This window comes from Leishmania martiniquensis, chromosome 20 (assembly GCF_017916325.1).
Source record: "Leishmania martiniquensis isolate LSCM1 chromosome 20, whole genome shotgun sequence".
NCBI classification, from domain to species: domain Eukaryota; phylum Euglenozoa; class Kinetoplastea; order Trypanosomatida; family Trypanosomatidae; genus Leishmania; species Leishmania martiniquensis.
This window is the reverse complement of record NC_090155.1, coordinates 429,937-449,927: the sequence shown is the minus strand read 5'-3', so window position 1 is coordinate 449,927 and position 19,991 is coordinate 429,937. Positions and strand designations below refer to the sequence as shown.

General features: G+C 60.8%; 4 protein-coding genes across 4 annotated transcripts; all 4 read right to left on the bottom strand.

The window, feature by feature from the left end:
- Window positions 1-631: 631 nt before the first annotated feature.
- LSCM1_06450 (uncharacterized protein) lies at window positions 632-1,774 on the bottom strand (the record flags this gene model as incomplete). Its single annotated transcript, XM_067323878.1, has 1 exon — window positions 632-1,774. The coding sequence occupies one exon, from the start codon at window positions 1,772-1,774 to the stop codon at window positions 632-634; it is 1,143 nt and encodes a 380-aa protein (XP_067179192.1).
- A 5,369-nt stretch (window positions 1,775-7,143) lies between these two features.
- Window positions 7,144-11,046, bottom strand: LSCM1_06449 (uncharacterized protein; the record flags this gene model as incomplete). The annotated part of the gene is made up of 1 exon (XM_067323877.1): window positions 7,144-11,046. One exon carries the CDS (start codon window positions 11,044-11,046, stop codon window positions 7,144-7,146), a length of 3,903 nt encoding a protein of 1,300 aa, XP_067179191.1.
- Window positions 11,047-12,844: 1,798 nt separating this feature from the next.
- LSCM1_06448 (uncharacterized protein) lies at window positions 12,845-14,179 on the bottom strand (the record flags this gene model as incomplete). The annotated part of the gene is made up of 1 exon (XM_067323876.1): window positions 12,845-14,179. The coding sequence occupies one exon, from the start codon at window positions 14,177-14,179 to the stop codon at window positions 12,845-12,847; it is 1,335 nt and encodes a 444-aa protein (XP_067179190.1).
- A 2,416-nt stretch (window positions 14,180-16,595) lies between these two features.
- Window positions 16,596-19,757, bottom strand: LSCM1_06447 (uncharacterized protein; the record flags this gene model as incomplete). Its single annotated transcript, XM_067323875.1, has 1 exon — window positions 16,596-19,757. The coding sequence occupies one exon, from the start codon at window positions 19,755-19,757 to the stop codon at window positions 16,596-16,598; it is 3,162 nt and encodes a 1,053-aa protein (XP_067179189.1).
- Between the last annotated feature and the right edge of the window lie 234 nt (window positions 19,758-19,991).

Below are 19,991 nucleotides of genomic sequence, written 5' to 3'. Positions count from 1 at the left end.
TATATCCTCTAGTACACTTATGGGGGGGGGCGACGCTGGCGTGTGGAGAGGCAACAAGCGCCTCCAAAGAAACGTGCAGACTCTGCCCCCCCTCCCTCTTCCTCAACGCATCACAGCGCCCCCAATCGTCCTGGCCATCGGGGTGGGGGTGTGGTAGGGAGGGAGAGAGGCGGAGTCGGCCTGTGCCGCCAAGTGAGCATAGGCACCGTCGCGAACCGTTCCAGCACTGCTCCTCTGTGAATTGCCCCCCTTTTCCTCCTCTTTTTTTGTCCCGATTCCTCAGACCACCAAAACGGGAAGGGGAGAGAGAGAGGGGGGGCGATGCAGAGGTGAGCGCAGCAGTGAAGGGCGACCCCCCCGAAACCGACACTCCCAACGCCACCGCATCACTCCGTCCCCCCTTCTTCCACCACACACACACACACCAAAAGAAAGGGCATAGCATCTACCCAAACGAGAGGGATAGGATATGCAAGCCCCTGGCATGGCTGACAGGCATGCGAGGACAGAGAAGGACGTGGCCGAAGGGTGGGTGGGGGAGGCGGCTTAGGGAGAGCGAACGAGGAGCACGCGCACAGTCTTCCATGTGCACCATCGATCACCTAAAAGGCCACCCTCCCTGAGCTAACTACTACCTTTTCCTTCTTCTGTGGCGCAGCTTGGTTATGATGCGTTTCTTTGGCTTTGCGAGTCGCGACGCTTTCACGGTCGACTTGGAGAGAGCCCGCATGAGGACAGGCGTAGGGGCTTTCGCAGTGCGGTGGGATGAGACGGCCGGGCGCTTCTTTCCACGTGCCACAGGTTTCAGCCGGCTTGAGGCAGCACGCTGGCTGAATGCGGCTGCCGTTGCTGCGCGAATTCGCGCAGCAGCCGTGGGCCGCAAGCGCGGACCACCGAGGGGTCTATGCAGTGCCTGCAGCGGCTTGTGCGTCGGCACGGAGGCCGTGACCCTCACCTTTGGTTGGTGACGTCGCCCACTTCGCGTGGGAGAAGCGCACTGTCGAGTCGGCGCCCGTGGCCGCGGTGAGGTGTTGGGCCTCCGCCTTCTATCCACCGTCTTGCCGCGTTCTTTTTTCGCCTTGAAAGAGGATTTGTGGCGCCTTCGTGGTGCCGTGGGTGCCACAGGCGCAAAGTCCGATGAGCGCGGGTGAAGGGTGGGCGGTCGCTGCTGCGGGGTGCCATTGAGTCTCGCCTTCGATGCCCGCATCTCAGCTGCTGCGGGCGTTGCCTTCGCCTTTCTCTCGGCCAGCTCTCGCGCGAATGCGGCTGCCAAGGCCCTCGCGTCATCTTGCAGCGCCACCAACCGCGCCCTCTCCGCCTTTTCTGCCGCCTTCTCCTCCGGCGTGAGGAGAAGCGGCTCCGATGAGCTCAGGAAGTCAACGGGATTCATGAAGTGACTCCGGACTGGCATCGCGCCTGCGATGACGTACGAAGGTGAGAGGCGAGGCTGAGGCGCTGCTATTGCTTCCACAGGCGCGTCGCTAACCCTTGGCAGGACAGAGCTAGAGGCCGAGGGGGAAGGCGCTGATAACGGCTTCGGCGACAGTGCACGTGATACGCGCGTGCAGCGCCCGGGATCTTTCTTCGCAGACCGGCCAGCTCTTCGCCTCGGGCTGGAGCCTATACGCACCCTCGGTGTATACCTGTGACGAAAAGTTGAGGCACTACGCTTGCGACGGGGCGCGGCGGCGGCAGCAGCAGCAGCGGTAGTGGTGCCTGTGGAGCCACTGAGCCGCCTCTTAGGCGCTAAGCAGGCAAAGAAGAGAGCTAGCATGACCAATGCGATGTAGCTCAATGTCCATGAGTTGAAAGTGAACACACACACACACACACGCACACAGAGGCACACTGAAGAGCGCAGAATCAAAAAAGCGAAAAAACCCTCTGTCCTGATCAGCTTCGTGTAAACAGAAAGGGAAGCGGTGCAGAGCGGATTCGTCGCGTTTCCTTCATTATCGACCGATGGGAGCACACCGCGCCGTGCAGTTTCGAGACGGAGGCGGGTGAGTTCTATGAATAAGAAAAAGAGCAGCTGGGCGGAGGGAGGGGGGAGGCGCGCCGGCGAAGAAATGGGCAGAAAGTCTATGATTTTATTGGAGTGAAAAGGGAGACGAAAGCAAAAAGAGCACGACAAATCCGTGGCGGTAACACCACGTCGCAGGTGCGCCCTGTGCAATCGCCGTCCCTCTTTCTGTGTATGTGCGCTTGTCTTGAGAGCGTCTGCACCTGTTCAGGCGATGGGGAGGGGGAAGCGGCGTTACGCTCGCTAGTGTGTCTCTTTCCCTTGGCTGCCGTGCCTTCTGCTGCGTCTGAGAGAGGGAAAAAAGGCTGCGTGCCACCACACAGGCGCGCGAGGGGCCAGTTGTATGACAAGATGGGGGCAGGGAAGGGCTTCAGCGTATGTGCGGGCTGTGGTTGTAGGCCGATCTCAACAGATGGCGTGAGGAAACGAGGGAGGAAAAGGGAGAGACGGTAAGCCGTCCGTGGCGGAAGCGCGGAAGAGCTGAGGAGATGAGCTAACAGAGCAGGGGTAGGACACCATAAAAAAACAAAAAGACGTACTGACTGTACGGCTAGGAGTGTGTGCTTGTGGAGGGGGGAGGGGAGGAGGGAGGGTAGGCAGATCACGAGCGCGCATGTACCTTCAGGTGTCGGTCATGTGAGGTTTGATTGCCGTTCATCGACGCAGGTCAAATGGCGGCGCAGAGCGAGAGGGAGGGAGAAGGAGGGCGCGTGAGTGCGGGACAGGTATCCGTGAGAGCGAGTGCGGCACGTAACTTCCATGCTGAGACGTGTAGACGCCGCCGCACCGCCGCTGCTTACCCTCCTCCCCCCTGCGCCAGCCCCGCACGCCTCTTCTCGGGCTGTTCGCTTACACAGCAGAGGCAAGCGCGCTCCGCACACGTGTACGCCCGTGTGCACATGCGTCCCTTCGATCACCGTGGACGCGCATCCACTGTGCGCCTCCCCTTTCAGGTTTTCTGCATCGCAGACACGCAAGAAAACGTTTGGTTCGCCTTTGGACGTTCAATGGATCCGACGGAGCGCTGAGACGACATTAGTTGCCCACACAAAACTTCAAAAGAGATCCCTTTTTTCTCCGCCCCTCCATCGTGCTCAGTATATCTCTGCCACAGAACACACACACGCCACTCAAGCCTTCCCTCCGGCCTGCTCACAGGGCCCTCATGGCGTCGCTCGAAGCAGCTGTGCAGAGACGTCCTACAGCAATACGCCGACTCCGCCAGCTGTGCGCGACCCCCCTCCTCGAACGCTACCCATGAGGCCCGACGCCACGTGGTGCCCCCCGCTCCCTCGGGTTGTGGCTCCGGCCCTTCACAGCAGTCTGCAGAGTGAGGGCCGTCTGAGGCACGTGCCCCGGCGACGTCAACATTCTGCCGATCACGTGGATGGCACGAATGCGCTCGCAGCTGCGGGATGCTGTGACACCACACCGTGCAGGACCTGACCGCCGACGGGTGTCTCGATGAAATCGGCCTGCCCCCTGCAGTCGTGAGCGGTGCACTCGGTCACCCCGTGGTAGGTGGCTCATCCTTTGGCAGGGGATAGGGCGGAAGGGGGGCGGGCCTCCTTCCCGCCTCCCAAGGGGCGCAGGCGCGACCCTGGGACATCACGCGCACTTGAGAGGTGCGCCATCCGTCCGCCATGAGTCCCAGACTTTGGGAGGAGGAGGAGGGGAGCTAAAGATCACCGAAGCAGCAACGAACAAGTGACACACACATTCACAACGAACATACAAGGGTGCAGAGGTACGCACACGGAGCGGTGCGGATACACACGAGCACACATCTACACATATAGGATCCACTCAAGCGCAGAGCGTTGAGGGCAGAAAAGAAAGGTTGGGGGAGGGGGGAGGGGAGATCGAGCGAGGACGCGGAGGAGGTGATGAAATGGTAACGAGGAGCGAGTGAGCTCTCACGTGTCGGTGGTGCTCCGCCAGCATGAACAGCAGCGCAACCCTCCCTCATGACGATCCATCCCCTCGGAGGAAGGCGGGTGGCGGCCGAAGACAGAGAGAGAGCGAAATAAACGAAGAAAAAAATGACATCGTCTGTCGGTGCACAGAAAGGCATAGAGGCGCCACAAGCACGCCCGCCCCATGCAGCCGTGTATGCCTGAAAAGGGGAAAGAGAGACAAGGAGCGGTGCTGATGTGCCGTCCTCGATGGAAAGATGCGGACAACCGCGAGCCTTTTCCCTTTTCCTGCCATTCGACCCTCTCTCTCTTTCTCTCTCTCAGCACGCCTGTCACGCAAGCACAGGTACACAGACGTACGCGCCACTACCTGAGCAGAGGTGTGGCCTCTCGCAACGAGCACAGCGATGAAAGGAGGCGGCCGGCAACGCCTCAGGTTCTGCACATCGGCTTACGAAGTTGGCTGCATATATATATATGGAAAAGATGAGCGAGCGCGGAGAGGGGTGGGGTGGGGTCGTGGGGGGAGGGGAGAGGAAAGGAATTACCGAACAGGCACAACAGCAACAAGAAGGGCGAGGCAGGCAGAGAGGAAGCGGGGGGAGGGAGGGAGCTCTGCCGGTACGAGCGGCTAAATCGAACAAGACACAGACGAATCGCGCGCACACACGCGCGCACACAAATACACAGAAGCGGAAGAAGGCAGAAGTGATGCCATCCAAAAAGCGTACACCTTTCGCCGTTTTCACTCGCTCGCTGCTATCGATGCGTTTGCCATGCGCTTCACGCTGATAAAAAAAAAGCGGCCCCATTCCTTGCCAGCAAGCGGATGTGCGGAGGTGTGTCTCTCTGTCTGTCTGTGTGTGTGTGTGGCGGTGGTGGTGGTGGGGGCGAGGATCGTGAAGGAGAGGAGCCAAAATAAAAAAGGGGTGAGGAGGGAGGGGGGCCAGAGTACGAGAGGATGAGAATGGTTCGCTACGGGTCGCCCGAGAGGCAAGAGGACAAGGAATATACACCAGCAAAGACAAGCCGCAGGAAGCTGAAGCGTAACCGAGCGAGGCGTAAACACATACAGGGACCAGCGGGGTAGCAGTGCAAGGGCTGTGCCTTTTTTCAGCTCGGCTTGTTTCGAAGGGGTGGTGGTGGTGGAGGACTGCAGAGGCGATCGGAGAAGCAAAAAAAAAGCTGCATAGAGGAGCCCCCCGTTGACGCCAGAGAGGAGAGGAGAGAAGGGGTGAATGGGGGAGCTCCCGCCGTAGGCCTGTGTGTGTGCGCGTAAGTATGCATGTGTGCAAAACACACGCACACACAGACACACACACACAGACACGCACGTGGGGAAGAATGTCGGCGTGGCATTGAGGATGCCTACATGTAAGAAAAAAATAAAAAGATGCTCGCGATCGATTTTTGAACTCATGATGACGACGCAGGTGCAACCAGGCGGGAGGCTGCACACCAGCCAGAGAGAGAGGATGGAAGAGAAAGGGAGCAGATACATAACGAGGTGCACCTGCGCCAGCATAATACACATGGAGCGCCATCCCCCCGCTGGACACGCACACCTCGTCCTCTCTCCTCTCTCGAGCGGAATGTGTGCGTGGGCCTGTGTGTGCTTTCGGCACGTCACCAACTTCACGAGTCGCAAGCGACAAAAAAAATGAAATGCACATGCCCATGGCGGTGGGCGCTCAGTAGGGAAAAGATGGGGAGAGGGCGGAGGGATGTATGTGCACAAGGGGGGTATGAGACGAAAGCAAAAAAGGCTAAGTAAACAGAGACCCCAAGAGAGATCGCAGGCACAAAGAGGGGAGGGAGGGGGGGAGTGAAGCGAACGCAACCGCGCGGAGCCCTGATGTCCTCCCCTCCCCTGACATACGTGAACACATGCACACAGACACAGAGAGGGGAAATGTTTTTTGTGTTCGCCCTCAGGAGACCGGATCCGACACATCTATCGATGCGACCGTCAACAGGAAGGACGTCATAGGGGTGAAATTTCAAAGAAGCAGCAGGAATCAAACAAAAAACACAGGGCTGGGCCAACACGCAGCGAGCTGGCTACGCCACCGTAGCGACAGGGTGTGTGCATGAGGGGAGGGGGCATACCGAGAAAAACGGACAACGCAAGTGAAGGAGTAGGGGGGTGACGGTATGAGCTGAGGAGGAAGCGCACAGCCAGCGCAGAGAGCGAGATGAAAAAAAGAAGTGTACGCACTGCATGTGTCCGACGAGGGGACGGTCGCAGATACGTCTGGCCAGGAGGGAGGGGAGGGAAAGAAATGCTTGTCTGGTAGTGCCCTTGTGGTTTCGTGTTGACGTCTCGAAATGCCTTTCTCCCGCACCGTGCGGTGCCCCCCCTCTCCTCCTCCTCACCTCTGCTCTTTTTTTTTTCGGGGGTTTCCTCCACTCCTCTGCTTCGTCCCAAAGAAATTAATGACACAAGACGATGAGCAAACATACACATAAGAGAGGAAAGAAGGAAAGCGGCTCTATGCCATGCGTTCATGGTGAGAGGAGGTTAGTGTGGGAAGGACACGTAGAGGGCCCGAGGCGCAGACTTACACATAACAGACTCTCGTGAAATGAAGCGCCATCGACGACCATATCGCGCAGCGCGCACATCCAGGTCTGCTATTGCGAAGCCGAATCGCATAGCCCTCACTCTCATCCCGAGGGATCGACACTTACCCCCCCCCCTCACATACACGAGCAGTCGAGGGGAGAGGCGAATGTTCCAAAGCGAAAAGAGGAAGAAAGGAAAAATGTTTCAGACAGACAAGCGCGCAGCCGTGACAAGAAGCACAGACGAGATGACAGCGAGAGAGAGAGAGGGAGAGGGGAAAGGGGCCCCCGCGTGGAAAAAAAAAAGGCAGTGCTGGGAAGGGAAGGAGGGGGTGAGTCGGTGAGACTCAGGGAGATCGAGCGGAACATGCCAGTGACTGCAAACGGCGGGGAGGGTAAGGGGCGGAGGGGGTAGCGGTTGGGGTGAGATGAAAGGGCGGGCTTACTCAGCAAAGGCGGTGAATGGAGGGGGGAGGGGGAGTGTGTGTGTGTGTGATGCCGTTGAATAAAGCAAACGAATACACGCGCAGTCCCCCCCCCCGTCCTCTGTTCTGTGCTATGCACCCATCGACCTCTGGTGCCTTTCCCTTGACTCGTCCCGCACTGCATCTGCCGCTGACCTTTTCCCCGCCATGGCGCCTAGTAGTACATGTACCCCATATCCTCGAGCACGTTGCCTTCATTAGACTGCCGCACCCTTGCACCAGCGGCGCTGGCTGCATCGGTCTTGGCAGTGGTGCTAGAGGTGCTCAGCGGGGACACAGCTATGCTTTCCACCATCGAGTACCTGTGCATCGCGCGATCGCCAGCCGGTGCCTTTGTCGGCAACGACTTCGCGGCGTAGCCATCATGGGAGCCGGCGAGGTCCGGTTCGATGTATCCGTAGCAGTCATACGGGTCTTCCGGCCACGTGCTGCTGTCATCCCCTCCGAGGGCTGATCTTTCGTTGCTACGGCTGGCAGGGGCAGCGTTCGCTTGACTTGCAGACACAGGCATTCGTGGCGGCGCTGCCGTTGCTGCTGTGACGGTCTTCGGCTTCATCGCCAATCCAAGCGGCGACAGCGACGGCGGAGAGGAGTGCTTCAGTGCGTTGCCGCCGGCGGTTGCTCCGACCGCCTTGCTCATAGCCCTCGCCGCTGATTTCGCAACGACAGAGTTGGCCGCGGGGAACGGGGTCGCGACACCTGAAGGCACGGCCGTACCCTTGACTGCTGTGTTGGTATCTTTGGGCACGCATGAAGAGCGCTCCGCTGCAGTGGCTGCTGTATTGCGTGTGACGGACATCGCCGCCGCTGCCGTCGCGGTGACGCCAGCCGGCTTTGAGGGCGCGAGATCGCTCAACAGTACAGTGCTGAGCCGCTTTGGGGCTCCGACAGTGGCGAGTCGCTCACATGCCGATCCTGCAGTCCTGCCCGGTGGTGTAGCTCGTGCCAAGACCGAGCCGTCTTCCTCTCCTAGTGCGTCCGTTGCAGCGATTGGTCTCTTCTTCAGTGAGCTGGCGCAGGGCGGCTGCGGCTGCGAGTGATGACGGACGACGGCTGGGCTGGCAGTCGCAGAGAGCGACGCCGCTGCTACTCGGCGAGGAAGATTATCACTGGAGCGGATGGCCGACGAGTTGCCGCCAGGTGGCGCCGCTGAGGCGACGGCGAGGGTCAGAGCTGCTGCGCTCACGGGTGCACAGCCTGCCGAAGAAGGCGCGGCGGACTGAGCTGCAGGTTTCAGCTCTGTCACCACCGCGCCAGCAGTCGCCGCCGACGTTGCAACACCGGCGCTGGTAGGAGGTGAATGATCGGCTGCAACGTGTGAGGTTCCAGTAGAAGAAAGGCTCATGGCCATCACCGCCGCCGCCTTGGCCTTGTCGACACCGAGAGGCGTTGCCGTATGCTTGCGGTGCGCTGCGGAGCTTATGCGGGGGAAAGGGCTTGGCCGCTTACCGAGCGACTTCGGTACTTGCACTGATCCCACGCGGTTGGCTGGCGAATTATGCACATGCTGTGTGCTGCGTATGATGGGGAGCCACCCCGCTTTGGCTTCCGCCGGCGTGCTTCCTATGATTGTGGGGGTCGCGCCTTCTGACGTCGTAGCCGATGCATTGGTCTTTTTATGGGCAGCGGCGCCCTTTGCTGCGGTGGCTAACGCGAGCTCTGTGACCGGCAGTGCCGTCCTTTCTGCCTCGCTCGTTGTGGCTGCAGCAGAACCCTGGAAATTGGAGGATCCGGGAAAGGGGCTCCCGCCCTTGTAAGTGAGACTGGCCGCCTTACTGCTATCGAGGTCCCTCGACGCGCGTGTCGCCAGCAGGCGATCTGCCGCCGCGTCATTCCTCTTGAGACGCTCCCGTTGGCCGCCGGGGCGCACTCCAGAAAACTGCGTTGCCCCTGCTTTCGAGGCATTGTTGGCGTCGTTCGCGCCATTGCTGCCTCCCTGTTCTCCCACAAGCAGTGATATCGATTGCTGCCCGCCTACCACCGGTTTGGGCAGCGCCGACGCCTCTTCGTTTTTTCTCGCCGTCGCCGTCGGAAGAATCTTTGCTGCCGTTGGCGTTGCGCTCGCGCTGCGAGAGCGCGCGCCTCCAGCGGCGCCGACGGTGGCCGCTCGGCTTGCATGCTCGGGAACCGTCTTTACCATAGCGAGAGTGCCCATTTCGTAGCCACCCCTGCCCAACTTCTCCATTTCCGCAGCCGTTGTGATCGAGCTGCCCGACACATCGACGCTGCTGCTTGCGGTGAAGACGGCATTAGCCGACAGAGGATGTACCTCGCTGAGCCCTAGACGAAAGGAGCTCGCGACACCGTCGGGGGTGCTCGTGTTCGCTGCCGCTGTCTTCTGTGACTGGCTGACCATGCTTAGCAGCTGCACATCAATCAGCGCGTTCGACGCCGTCGCTTCCAGGTACAGGGAGTGGCCCCCCTTCTCTGTGCCGAGGAAGCTGCCAGTGCTGCCGTTGGCTGTCGCATGATTGGCTGAGGGGACGATGGAGTGACGCGCGTGCACTACCGACGCGTCGTGAAAAGCGCTGTACTCCAACGTGCTCTGCCCACCAATACCACTCTGCGAGCTTCGCTGCATTGCACTGTATTCGGCTTCCTCGTCACTACCACTCCCCTCGCTGTCGTTATGGCCAGAGCCGGACGAGTGGCTACCATCACTGCCGTCGCTGCTGCTGTACTGGTCGGAGTTGCTGTCACCTCCTTCCTCCTTGTTATCCTCTTGGTCCATGCCGCCGGGGCTGTCTTCGTGGAAGAAGCTGTTGCCAGGGCGCGGAAGCTTCCGCTCCGTCCGCGGCGACCTTGGCCGCCCTGGACGCTCCCCGATCCCACTGCTGAGCGTGTTTGCGGACCGAGGCGCCTCCTTCCCCGGCTCCTGCTGCTCACCGTCTACGTGGGGCTCCCTTTCCGACGGACGATCGGGTAGCGTCGATGTCCTTTTCGTGACGCCGCCCGCTCTGCCTTTGCTGTTCATGCTCTGTGGCCCCGCGCTATCGAGCTCTTCACCGGCCGCCCTCTCCCCCTGCTCTCCCTCGGCGTCGCCTAGCACCTCCCTGCAGAGGCTTCTAGCGGCACCGCCGTCGTTGCCCGAGAGCCGCCCGTCGTGACTGCTGGCTGCCTTGGACGAGCTGTTCGCCGCCGCCCTGGACCCAGCGCTCTTCACGGGTGGACTGCGGCCCTTATTCTCGCACGCAGAGCGCTCACTGGCGTTGCAGAGGTGACGCTGCGGGTGCATCACAACATCCGAAGACGGCTGTGGCTGCATTTGTTCTCGCGAGGCCGGCACGCCACTCCTGATAGGCGGTGTAGGTGCTTGCGCCTGCCTCGGTGGCTGCTTCCCCGGATCGCACGGCTGATGTGGGCTTGACACGCACATGACCGCTTCTGCGGTCATCTGCAGACATCCGCCGGCTGTGGCTGCAGGCTCTCGGGCACGGGTCGGGGTCAGGGTGGGCCCTGTGGCTTCACCCACCCCTTTCGGACCCTCTAAGAGGCCCGCAAAGCCCGGCGATGGCGCTTCCACCTCTTCGTCTATCCCCGTCCCGGCCTTCGAACCTGTTTTCCTCAACTCCTCCATGACGTTTGCATGCTCGTCCTCGACATCGAGGTCGAGGCCGCAAGGACTGTCTACCACAAGCATCTCCGACACTACGTGCGACCACCAGTTCTTCTCGCACGGCGTCCGGCCAGGGCGCGACTCCGCCCACCCTGGTCTCCGCAGCACATTGGGGTTCGCATTGCTGTCGAGTCCAAACCGCTGCTGCTGTTGCTGGTACGGATACATCAAACCTTGATCATGGCCGAAGAAGCGGTACTGCTGCATCATAAAGTTGCCATTTCGTGTGCTCGGGTCCACATCAGAGAACAGCTGATTCGCGCTCGGGTTCCACATACCCTGTCCCGGCTGCTGCGGATAGTACTGACGCTGCTGCGTTTGAAGTAATGCGATCATGTGCGGGTCGGGGTGGCCACCACCGAATTGGTTCTGGTGGTACATGAACATGGGCTGCTGCTGCTGCCGCCACGCAGGCATGCCGCTACTGATGCCGTTATGCATCTCTTTTCAGGCACGCACGTCCCCTGCTGCTGAAGTGGCGCGATCTCTCGGTCGAGATATTGCGTCAGCACTTCTGCTTGTGCGGTGACGAATACTGTATGCGGTAGGTGGGCTGGAGGGGAGGAGGGGGTGGGTGAGTGGGGCCGTTGAGTCGCACACGCGCCAGAGCGCTCAACAATAGCGCGATAGGTGTGCGGCTCCGTGATGAAGCACGGAAAAAGCAGCCGCAAGCACCACTGTCACCACACGCCGCAAGTGAGGAGGACAGTGAAGGAGAGGCAAAGGTGATTGACAAGCGGAGGTCTTCTCGCTGCTTCAATTGGCCCCCCCTCCCTCCCCCTTGTTGGGGAGGGCTAAGCGAGATCGACTGATTTGCCGACCGGGTGGCTTTGCACGGGCTCTCTCGTGTAAATGTGTCTGTGTGTGTGTCTCTCTCTCTCTGCGTGCGTGCGCAGCAGCGTGGATGGGAAATTTCTTCACTCGCTTCCTCAGCGTCCGTGAGGGCCTGCAGAGGAGGGACCACGTGGCCTGATGTTGGCTTCGCCTGAGGCCCTCAACGGGAGTAGGAGAGAGGGAGAAGGGATAAAGTTGCACGGCAGCGCGCGCAGAAAATCGAGGAGGAGACAGTACACACGAGCAGCGTGATGCGTTTTACGCCGACCATACATGCACAGAGAAGTGAAACCGAAAAACAGCGTCACCGCATCTCTCTAGCACAGGCGAGTGTCAGTGGGTGTAGATGTGTGTGCGTGTGTGGGCAAGAAAGGGCAGTTAGGGGGGGGGGGAAGGGAGAAAAAAGGAGGGGCATACTTGCGCATGTGATGAGGCGGGGGCCAACAGGACGGAAGGAAGGTGAGAGCCCGTTAGAGCAGCCCCTCTTTAATGTTCTCCCTTCCGTTTCCTCTCCAGGGCCGGCCGCGTCACCCCTCATAGGAGGAAAAGGGGGAGGGGGATGGGTGCGTGATTGGCCCTTTTTAACGCGCGGCCGTCCTCGCCAGGCATCACCAGTGATGATGCTCTCCGGCGCCGTAATGGGAGGACGCAATTTCTTCAATGAGTCGACTTGTCTCTCTGTCACAGAAAACCACACACACACGCCACTCAAGCCTTCCCTCCGGCCTGCTCACAGGGCCCTCATGGCGTCGCTCGAAGCAGCTGTGCAGAGACGTCCTACAGCAATACGCCGACTCCGCCAGCTGTGCGCGACCCCCCTCCTCGAACGCTACCCATGAGGCCCGACGCCACGTGGTGCCCCCCGCTCCCTCGGGTTGTGGCTCCGGCCCTTCACAGCAGTCTGCAGAGTGAGGGCCGTCTGAGGCACGTGCCCCGGCGACGTCAACATTCTGCCGATCACGTGGATGGCACGAATGCGCTCGCAGCTGTGGGATGCTGTGACACCACACCGTGCAGGACCTGACCGCCGACGGGTGTCTCGATGAAATCGGCCTGCCCCCTGCAGTCGTGAGCGGTGCACTCGGTCACCCCGTGGTAGGTGGCTCATCCTTTGGCAGGGGATAGGGCGGAAGGGGGGCGGGCCTCCTTCCCGCCTCCCAAGGGGCGCAGGCGCGACCCTGGGACATCACGCGCACTTGAGAGGTGCGCCATCCGTCCGCCATGAGTCCCAGACGTTTGACGGAGAGCGGGTCACTGAGCGGAGCGCACACGTGAAAGAAAAACGAAAGCACGAATGGTTGGAAGGCACGAGGGCGACAAGCGCCCCACAAGTTAATGGAAAGAGGAAGGGGTCAGCTGCGGTGGCGTAGGGCATTGCCCACGGATCTCGCAGCTCAGGCCGCCTTCATTTCTTCAACGCGTATATGGTAATGGACAGCATCACGAGGAGCGAGCCCAGCACGAAGATGCCGTTTAGCGACATGTGAAACAGAAAGACGGACGCGGTGCCGCTCAGCACAATCGCAAACGCCGTCGAGAAGGACTTCACGATGTTGTCGCAGTAGCGCACCACCAGCGCCACGAGAATCCCACCAGTGGCTTGAAGTACCACCAGGAACCACACGAGCCCTGTGAAGCCCTCGAAGAAGGTGCTCGTGAACCCATTAAACCCGCTCACCGCCGTCTTCGATCGGAGGATTTCGTGCACAAAGACAATGAGAAAGTACACGATGGAGAAGAAGGCGAGATGCACATTGCGCGCCGACAAGTGGAAGTGGCTGCCACGCCTCTTCACCACGAACTCCATGAACACGCCGGAGAAGGCGCTCAAGAAGCCGCCGGCCAGCGCAGACAGCGTACCATTCATTGAAAATGAGCCGGATATGCTCACGGCTGCCGCAGCGATCTCCGTCTCGTCACGCGCAGCGTCGTCTGGAGGAGTCGAAGTCGCCCCCACATGCGTGCTCTGCGCACCCAGCTGCGTCAGCGTGATGCCGAGCATCAGCGCCACCAGCGCGACCCATCGGATGGGTGATATGCGGAAGTCCAAAACGGACCGCATCATGAGTGCCAGGAAGAGGATGCGCACCTGGTACAGAACCTGAAACACTGTCGGATCCAACAGCTTGAGGGCATAGATGAGTAGGAGACCCTGAATAGCGTAGACGATCGCGGGCACAATCATGAGCAACGCCTCTTTGTACTTGTGGTCGAGCCCAACGGCGTGGCGCATGCGCCGCATAAACAATACAGCGAACCCTTTTTGGGCGATGAGGGCCCGAAGCGGCACCACATGAAGCACAGGCTCCCCGCTGACGCCCTTTGCGACGGCCCCATGGGTGTGAGGAGCACATGACTTTTCATCTGAGAAGGCGCAGGGGGTCTCTTCAACCTTTGGTGAATGACTCGCCTCCTCCCCCTCGATCACCACGGCTACCGCTTTAATAGCGACTTCTTCCGTTGCTGTCGGACGCTCTTGCTGCATGGCTCGCACTTCGTCCGCTGCACACCACAGAAGCGATAATAAAAGCTTTACAAACTCCGTCGTGGCCAGGAAGTGCGAGGCTTTGAAGGCAGAGGTATGCAGTTCCTCCTCCACCGGCTCTGCACCGCCGGCGGTGCTCGGGGAGTGTTTCGGCTGCTGTGAGTAGCTTATGAGGACTAGATAGCCAGTATTCTGCACCGCGAGCAGTACCAATGCGATGGCATTGAAGCTGAGGACATAGCGCTGTACCCACATTGGTGAAGCCGTGCCGATTGTGTTGATGTCAGAATCGTGAATGTGCGATATATATATATATGCGTGTGTGTGTGAAAAAGGAGAGGTAAGGATAAAAGGTAAAACTTAAGATTTCTCAACACTGTTGCGTAAACGGAAAGAGGGGCGGACGAGGTAAAGATGAGTGCGGGTGAAAGCGGCGGCAGAGCACGACAGAGGGGTGAGGGGTGGGGTACCAAGTAGCGGAAGGGCATTTTACCCCCCTCCCTCCCCCACCTGCCCCGAACTTTGGGGATGCCGCCTCACGTGGGGGTGCCCGTGGAGATCGTCTGGAGGCCTGGCATCGTGTACGCTTGTCACTTCGTCAAGTACACACAAGAGGCGGCATGCCAGAGGCGCGCCGGAGCCGCGCACGCCATCGTTTCGCGTGGCAGCAGCTGCACCTGACGGGCGGAGAGAGGCGATGTGTCTTCCGCTTTTCCCCCATCCAGTCGTCGCCGTGCGTGTCAGATCGCCCGATGCTCGCGCTTGCAGTGAAGCAGCCAGGAACAAGACAAAAGTAGCAGTGCATGGCAGCAACAGACAGAGAGAGGCGGCGGCGTCTGCTGCGGGTGCGCTAGTTCGTTTCGGATCCCTTCCGTCCTGAAGCGCGTCCACTCTCACCATGATCGTCAAAGGCGAATCCGCGTGCTCAGAGACGATCCGCCTGTCGTGGTGCACGGGGGCCGTGCGCCCAGCACGCGCTTCCTGTCCCTGTCCCGTCTTCAGATGTGTGCTGCGCGATCGCTGCTAGACGGACCTGCGTCGGCTACACGCCGTCACTCAGGCGGGCCGCGCTCAGGGCCCTGCTCGAGCGCACGGGCAGTGGCGCCTGTGGTCCCGGTAGCAGGGCGGGTGGCCTGGGTGCATGCCGGATGAGCTCATGGTCGATGTCGGGCAGCCGCAGGTCAGGGCCCTCGGAGACCCCGCGCCCCGCCGGTCTGCCGGCCCTCGGCCCGAGTCGCCCCGGACCGTCGGCATTCGGCATCGCGGAGATACTTCACGTGAGGGTCGGGCGGACTCGGCGGTCGCCTCATACCGCTCGCCGCGCCCGCGCCTCATCAGCCCCATCCGGTCCGACGCGGCAGACGCCGCATCACTCGCGCGCTCGTGCACTTTGGGCCCGACGGGTCTGAGTCGCCGCGCGCCTTTCTCGCCACTCACGCGTGCCCAGCGCACCTCTGAGCGCACTGCTCGGGCACGATACGCCATGCCGGCCGCGCTCGGCAGCGCTCGCGCAGGAACGTACAGGGGGCGGTTTCGGGACGCCGTTGCCGTCTGGGGTGCTCCCGGCCCTCCTCCGCCACCTCAGCGCATGCCGCGGCAGGTCGGGCGCTGCTCCACGTCTGCAGCGGCAGGGGCCTTCCGCCATTGCAGGCACCCATTCGCCGTTAACAGGCGTGTGTGTGTGTGCCAGGCGGAAGGGGGCCCGCGCACAGACAGGCGCCTACCATCGAAGAGCCCATCGCCTGTACCTCGGAGGGCACTTAGCAAGGGGAGGCAGTGATAGACACCCGACGGGGGGAGGGGGAAGGCCACCGGCGGATGCATCGTCAGAGCCAATAGAAGGGGCGCCCACACCCACACACAATTCGTCTGAATCAATAAATATAAATATATGTATGCACATGGGCATGAACACCAGCGCTTCAAGGCGATCTACGAAGGCGTCATGACGAGGAGAAGAGCCAAAACACCAAATACCGCCTCTCTTCACACATACGCACACTGAATAGCGTCCGCACTCTCAATAAGAAAGAGAGAGAGGAGTATTCATCGGCACCGAAAGGCGGAGGCTGCACGCGTGTGTGTGTGTGTGCGTCTGTGTGTGATGGGGAGGGGGAGAGGGAGGGAGTAGGAGGGGCTGCTTGCTTCCAATCGCCTGGACTCCTCCCTCCCTCCTCCCACGACAATGAAAAAGAACTGAGGAAGAGGACAGGGAGCCGCCGAAACGGAGACCTATGCTGAAGGCTTTGTGCTAGGGTTTATTTGTTAGGACGCGCGGAGCGTGCCATGGGGAAGGTGGCGATGTGGGTGGAAGGTGCAGGAAGGGCCGTCTACAGCCAAGAAACCGGGACAATATCACACACGCGCGCACACACACGCAAGTGAATAGAATAAAAACTGCGAGCGCATGCTGTGAAGTTCTCAGGCACACAGATCAACATAAAAAGATATATATATATATACGCACATGATTACTGCTGCACACAACCATGGACACATCCAGTGAGTCGAAAAAAAGGGGGAGGGGGTGAGGAAACAACGACGCGCGCACCCGCACAAAGGCAACAAACATAAGAGGTTCATCCATGCGATGGAAGGGCGTCTACAGGGCCCGGACATCAGTCGCCCTGAGCGTTCTCCAGCCTCCTCCACCCACACGGACCGCCTCACCTTATATGCCTGGTAGCTCAAACGCAAGCGAAGGGTAGGACTTGCCTCCGACGATGTCGCCCAAGCCCGAGGTGGCGCTCGCGTTAGTGAAGCTGCGGAGGACCGGGATCGAAACGACGCTATTACTGCTCTGTGGGCCGCGTTGTTTCGGGGTCGGGCCTGCTGTTGGGGTGATGGGTGACGTGATGGGGGCCAGGCAGCCATCTGGGCACGCCATCTTTCCTCTGCGGGTATGCTGATACGGTGACGTCGATGCCGCGGGTAGGCGCAGACTCTGAGCGGTGCTTGGCGGTCGGCTGCATGCGGCGGAGGCGATACTTCCCCGATCAATGGGCGGCAACGTTAAGAGATGGCTGGCGGTGCCGCGTACTTGTGCAGCGAAGCCGCCACCGACAGACGGAAATGTAGTGGGGCCTCGACTCATCACACCGAAGGCGCCAGGGGAGACGGTGTTGCTCCGGCTGCCGGAGGAGACCCCCATAGTGACGGAGGCCTCGCCGCCTCCGACCGCTACGGAGGTGTCGGGGTGTGTTGTATGGCGGTCGCGCATGTCCCCGTCACATACACCCAGCGACATGGACGCGGCATCGGGGGCTTCGTCGCACGCCGTTGCCGAGTACGAGTTCCGCCGACTACACATGCTGAAGGAGCTTCCGTAGACAAACTGCTCTCCTAGGCCATCGCCAGCAGGTCTGACACCGTCGCTGTGGTCGCTAGACGCACCAGCGTCGTATTCGCAATGCGGCGCGAGCCGCGCCGCTGAGGTGCTCGGTGCGCGCGTGTCGGTTGCGTTGTTCACCCGACGTTGGCCGCGCCGCGGGAGGGCGGCAGCGGCTCCCTCGCCGCCTCGCCCCACAGCCGACCCCCTAGCCACCGGTGTCGGGGTGCCGAGATGCTCCGTCCGCTGAGGAGCCATGCTCATTGCCGACATTGCTGCTGATCGGGCCTTCGCGCGATATGGTGTACAGTTTGGTTTGCGGTCCGCTACTGCGGCTGCCACCTCGCCATCATCGTTGCGCTCATGGCGAGTGTGGAGCAGGCTTATCCTACGGCCGCCGCCGCTGCCCAGCACGCGGGACGCCAGTGACGCATCCATGACGGAACTATCCATGAAATCGTAGTGGCCATCCCCGAGCATGCTGCGACCCATCCCAGCGCTAATGCGCATTGAGGAGCGCTTCTCCCGACTGCGCTGATGGGCGAAGTCTCCCCCCACAGCCTTGGCGTCGTGCCTGCGAGGGATATTTGCATCGCCTGAATCAACACTCTCGCCGTCATCGTCGTCCAAGGCGAATGTGGCGGAGCGCTCACCCGTGCTGCTCCCATTGCTATTAGAGTCGTCATCGCTGCTGCCGTTGCCCGAGCTGCGAGAGGACGAGGATGACGACGCCACCTCGGGCACCGCCACTGCACGTGTGCTCGCCTTAATTATGCCGCCAATCGCCTTTTCACCCCCGGCCGGCACGGCTGGCGACGCTGCCTGGCCAGCGGATGACTTCTTGCGCTGATGCTGCTGATCGGAGACTGCCGCCGGTTTGCGAGCTGCTGCCGCTTGTGGGTCAACCGTTGATGGCGAGCCCTCACCGGTGTCTTCGACCCGCAGCGACGCAAGATCCCCGTCTCTGAAGTAGAAGGATGGCGAACGGGCTGGGTACTGCGGCTGGCGGTGCTGCTCGCAGCGTCGACGCTGCCGCCTTTTTTCCTCGCGCGCATTCATGGCCACCTCGTCGACTTCACCGTCGTCGCTGATCGAGTTCGCGTCGCTCATGCTAGGACTGCCCCCTCTTGCAGCGTCGTAGTCCTCGCCATCGTCAGACGGCAGGCGTGGGGAGTCCACGACGCGAGCGGCACGCAGCAGGCTCACGTCGCACCAGAGTTGCGTAAGAAGCGGAATATCTGTATCCTCCCTCGCAGCACCCCGGCAAGAGGAGCGCTCTTTGTAGTCCCGCTCTACGGCACCGTCCGTCCCGCTCTGTCGCTCGACGGCGCGCCGCTTGCGGGAAGTCTCGATGCCGATGGAGCCGATGGGGCCGTAGAAGGACAGGTCTCCCGTTTCGCGACGAGGGTGGCTCGGAGGAGCCGATTGCTGCATCGGTGGCGTTGACGGAGAGATGCTACGCATCAAGTAGCTATTGTGACGGCCGGGAACGAGCAGCCGAATCTCACTCTGTGGCTGCTGCTCAGGAGAAGTTGTACCGCACGGCAGCTCCGTCGTCTGGTAGATGCCCGACTGCTGCGCTTCACTCGATGGCGTTGGCGCGCTTGTCGCAGTCGCTGGAAGCGTCAACGCCTCGCTCACCGGTTGTAACTGGCAGCGGAACTTCATGAACGGGTTGAAGCCAATGCCGCCGCCGCCTTGCTTGGGGATCCAGCGGAACTGCGGCATGAGCGCCAGCCCTGTCGGCCCGACAGATGACGCACAGCTCGCGTTACTGCGGACACTTGTGGTGCGAATGCTGTGACGACTACCTTCAATACCCATCACGACACCTTCGCACAGGGAGCTGATGTGGGGACTGCCGTAGTGGCTCTCCTGGAGCATCCGCGGAGCTTGCTCACATGCATCTCCGACTTCGGCTTCGTTGCTCATGCGGCTGTGCACGGCGACGCGGATCTTGCTGCCGTCATTGTTACCCTGCTCACGCTTCTGCTGACGACCCTGCCACGGCGTGAGGGACGTGAAGGAGGACGGCTGCGGTGGCCCACATTGCTCGGCCAGCGGCAGGTAGGTGGGGTGGTTCGCGAAGTGGGACTTCTCCTGATCTGGCCGATAGTACTTGGAGCGCACGGGGACCTCGCCGAGACGAGGGGCGTCGTAGTCGCCGTTCACGCCATCGCTGTCGCTACCCTGAACGCTGCCTTCTTTGGTGCCTCGCGATGTGCTGCGTCGGCGACCGTCAGCAACGCCGACCATGTTCGCTGGCCGCATCAGCCGCTTGAAGACTTTACTCTCGACAAGCTTCTGACTCCATTTCTTGTCGCTTGAGTGGTCCTTTCGCCTATCGCCATGGTCATCCCCGCATTTCAGCGGCGACAGCGGTGCTTTCAATGAGTCACGGCGGCCACAGTCAGTACCGTCCGGGTCGCTCTTGTTCTTCGCATCCGTTCTGCCTGCATCGACATTGCCAGCAGGGCGGCTCAAGAGCTTACGTGTCTTGTGCATCTTTTGGAAAACCTCTCCCTCTCTCTGTGTTTGGTTTCGCTATCCGCCGCCTCTCTTGCGTTTTATGCTGATAGACAGACGAATGTGCTGCTGTCTTGCACAAACTTCAGCCGTTCACGGCCTTTCTCGTTGCAGTTTCTGAAGAGGTGATGACTGTCTGAGTGTGTGTGTGTTGAAGGTGGCAATGACGCAGTGAAATGAGGGACGATGGAGAGAAAGGGATAGAGAGAGGCG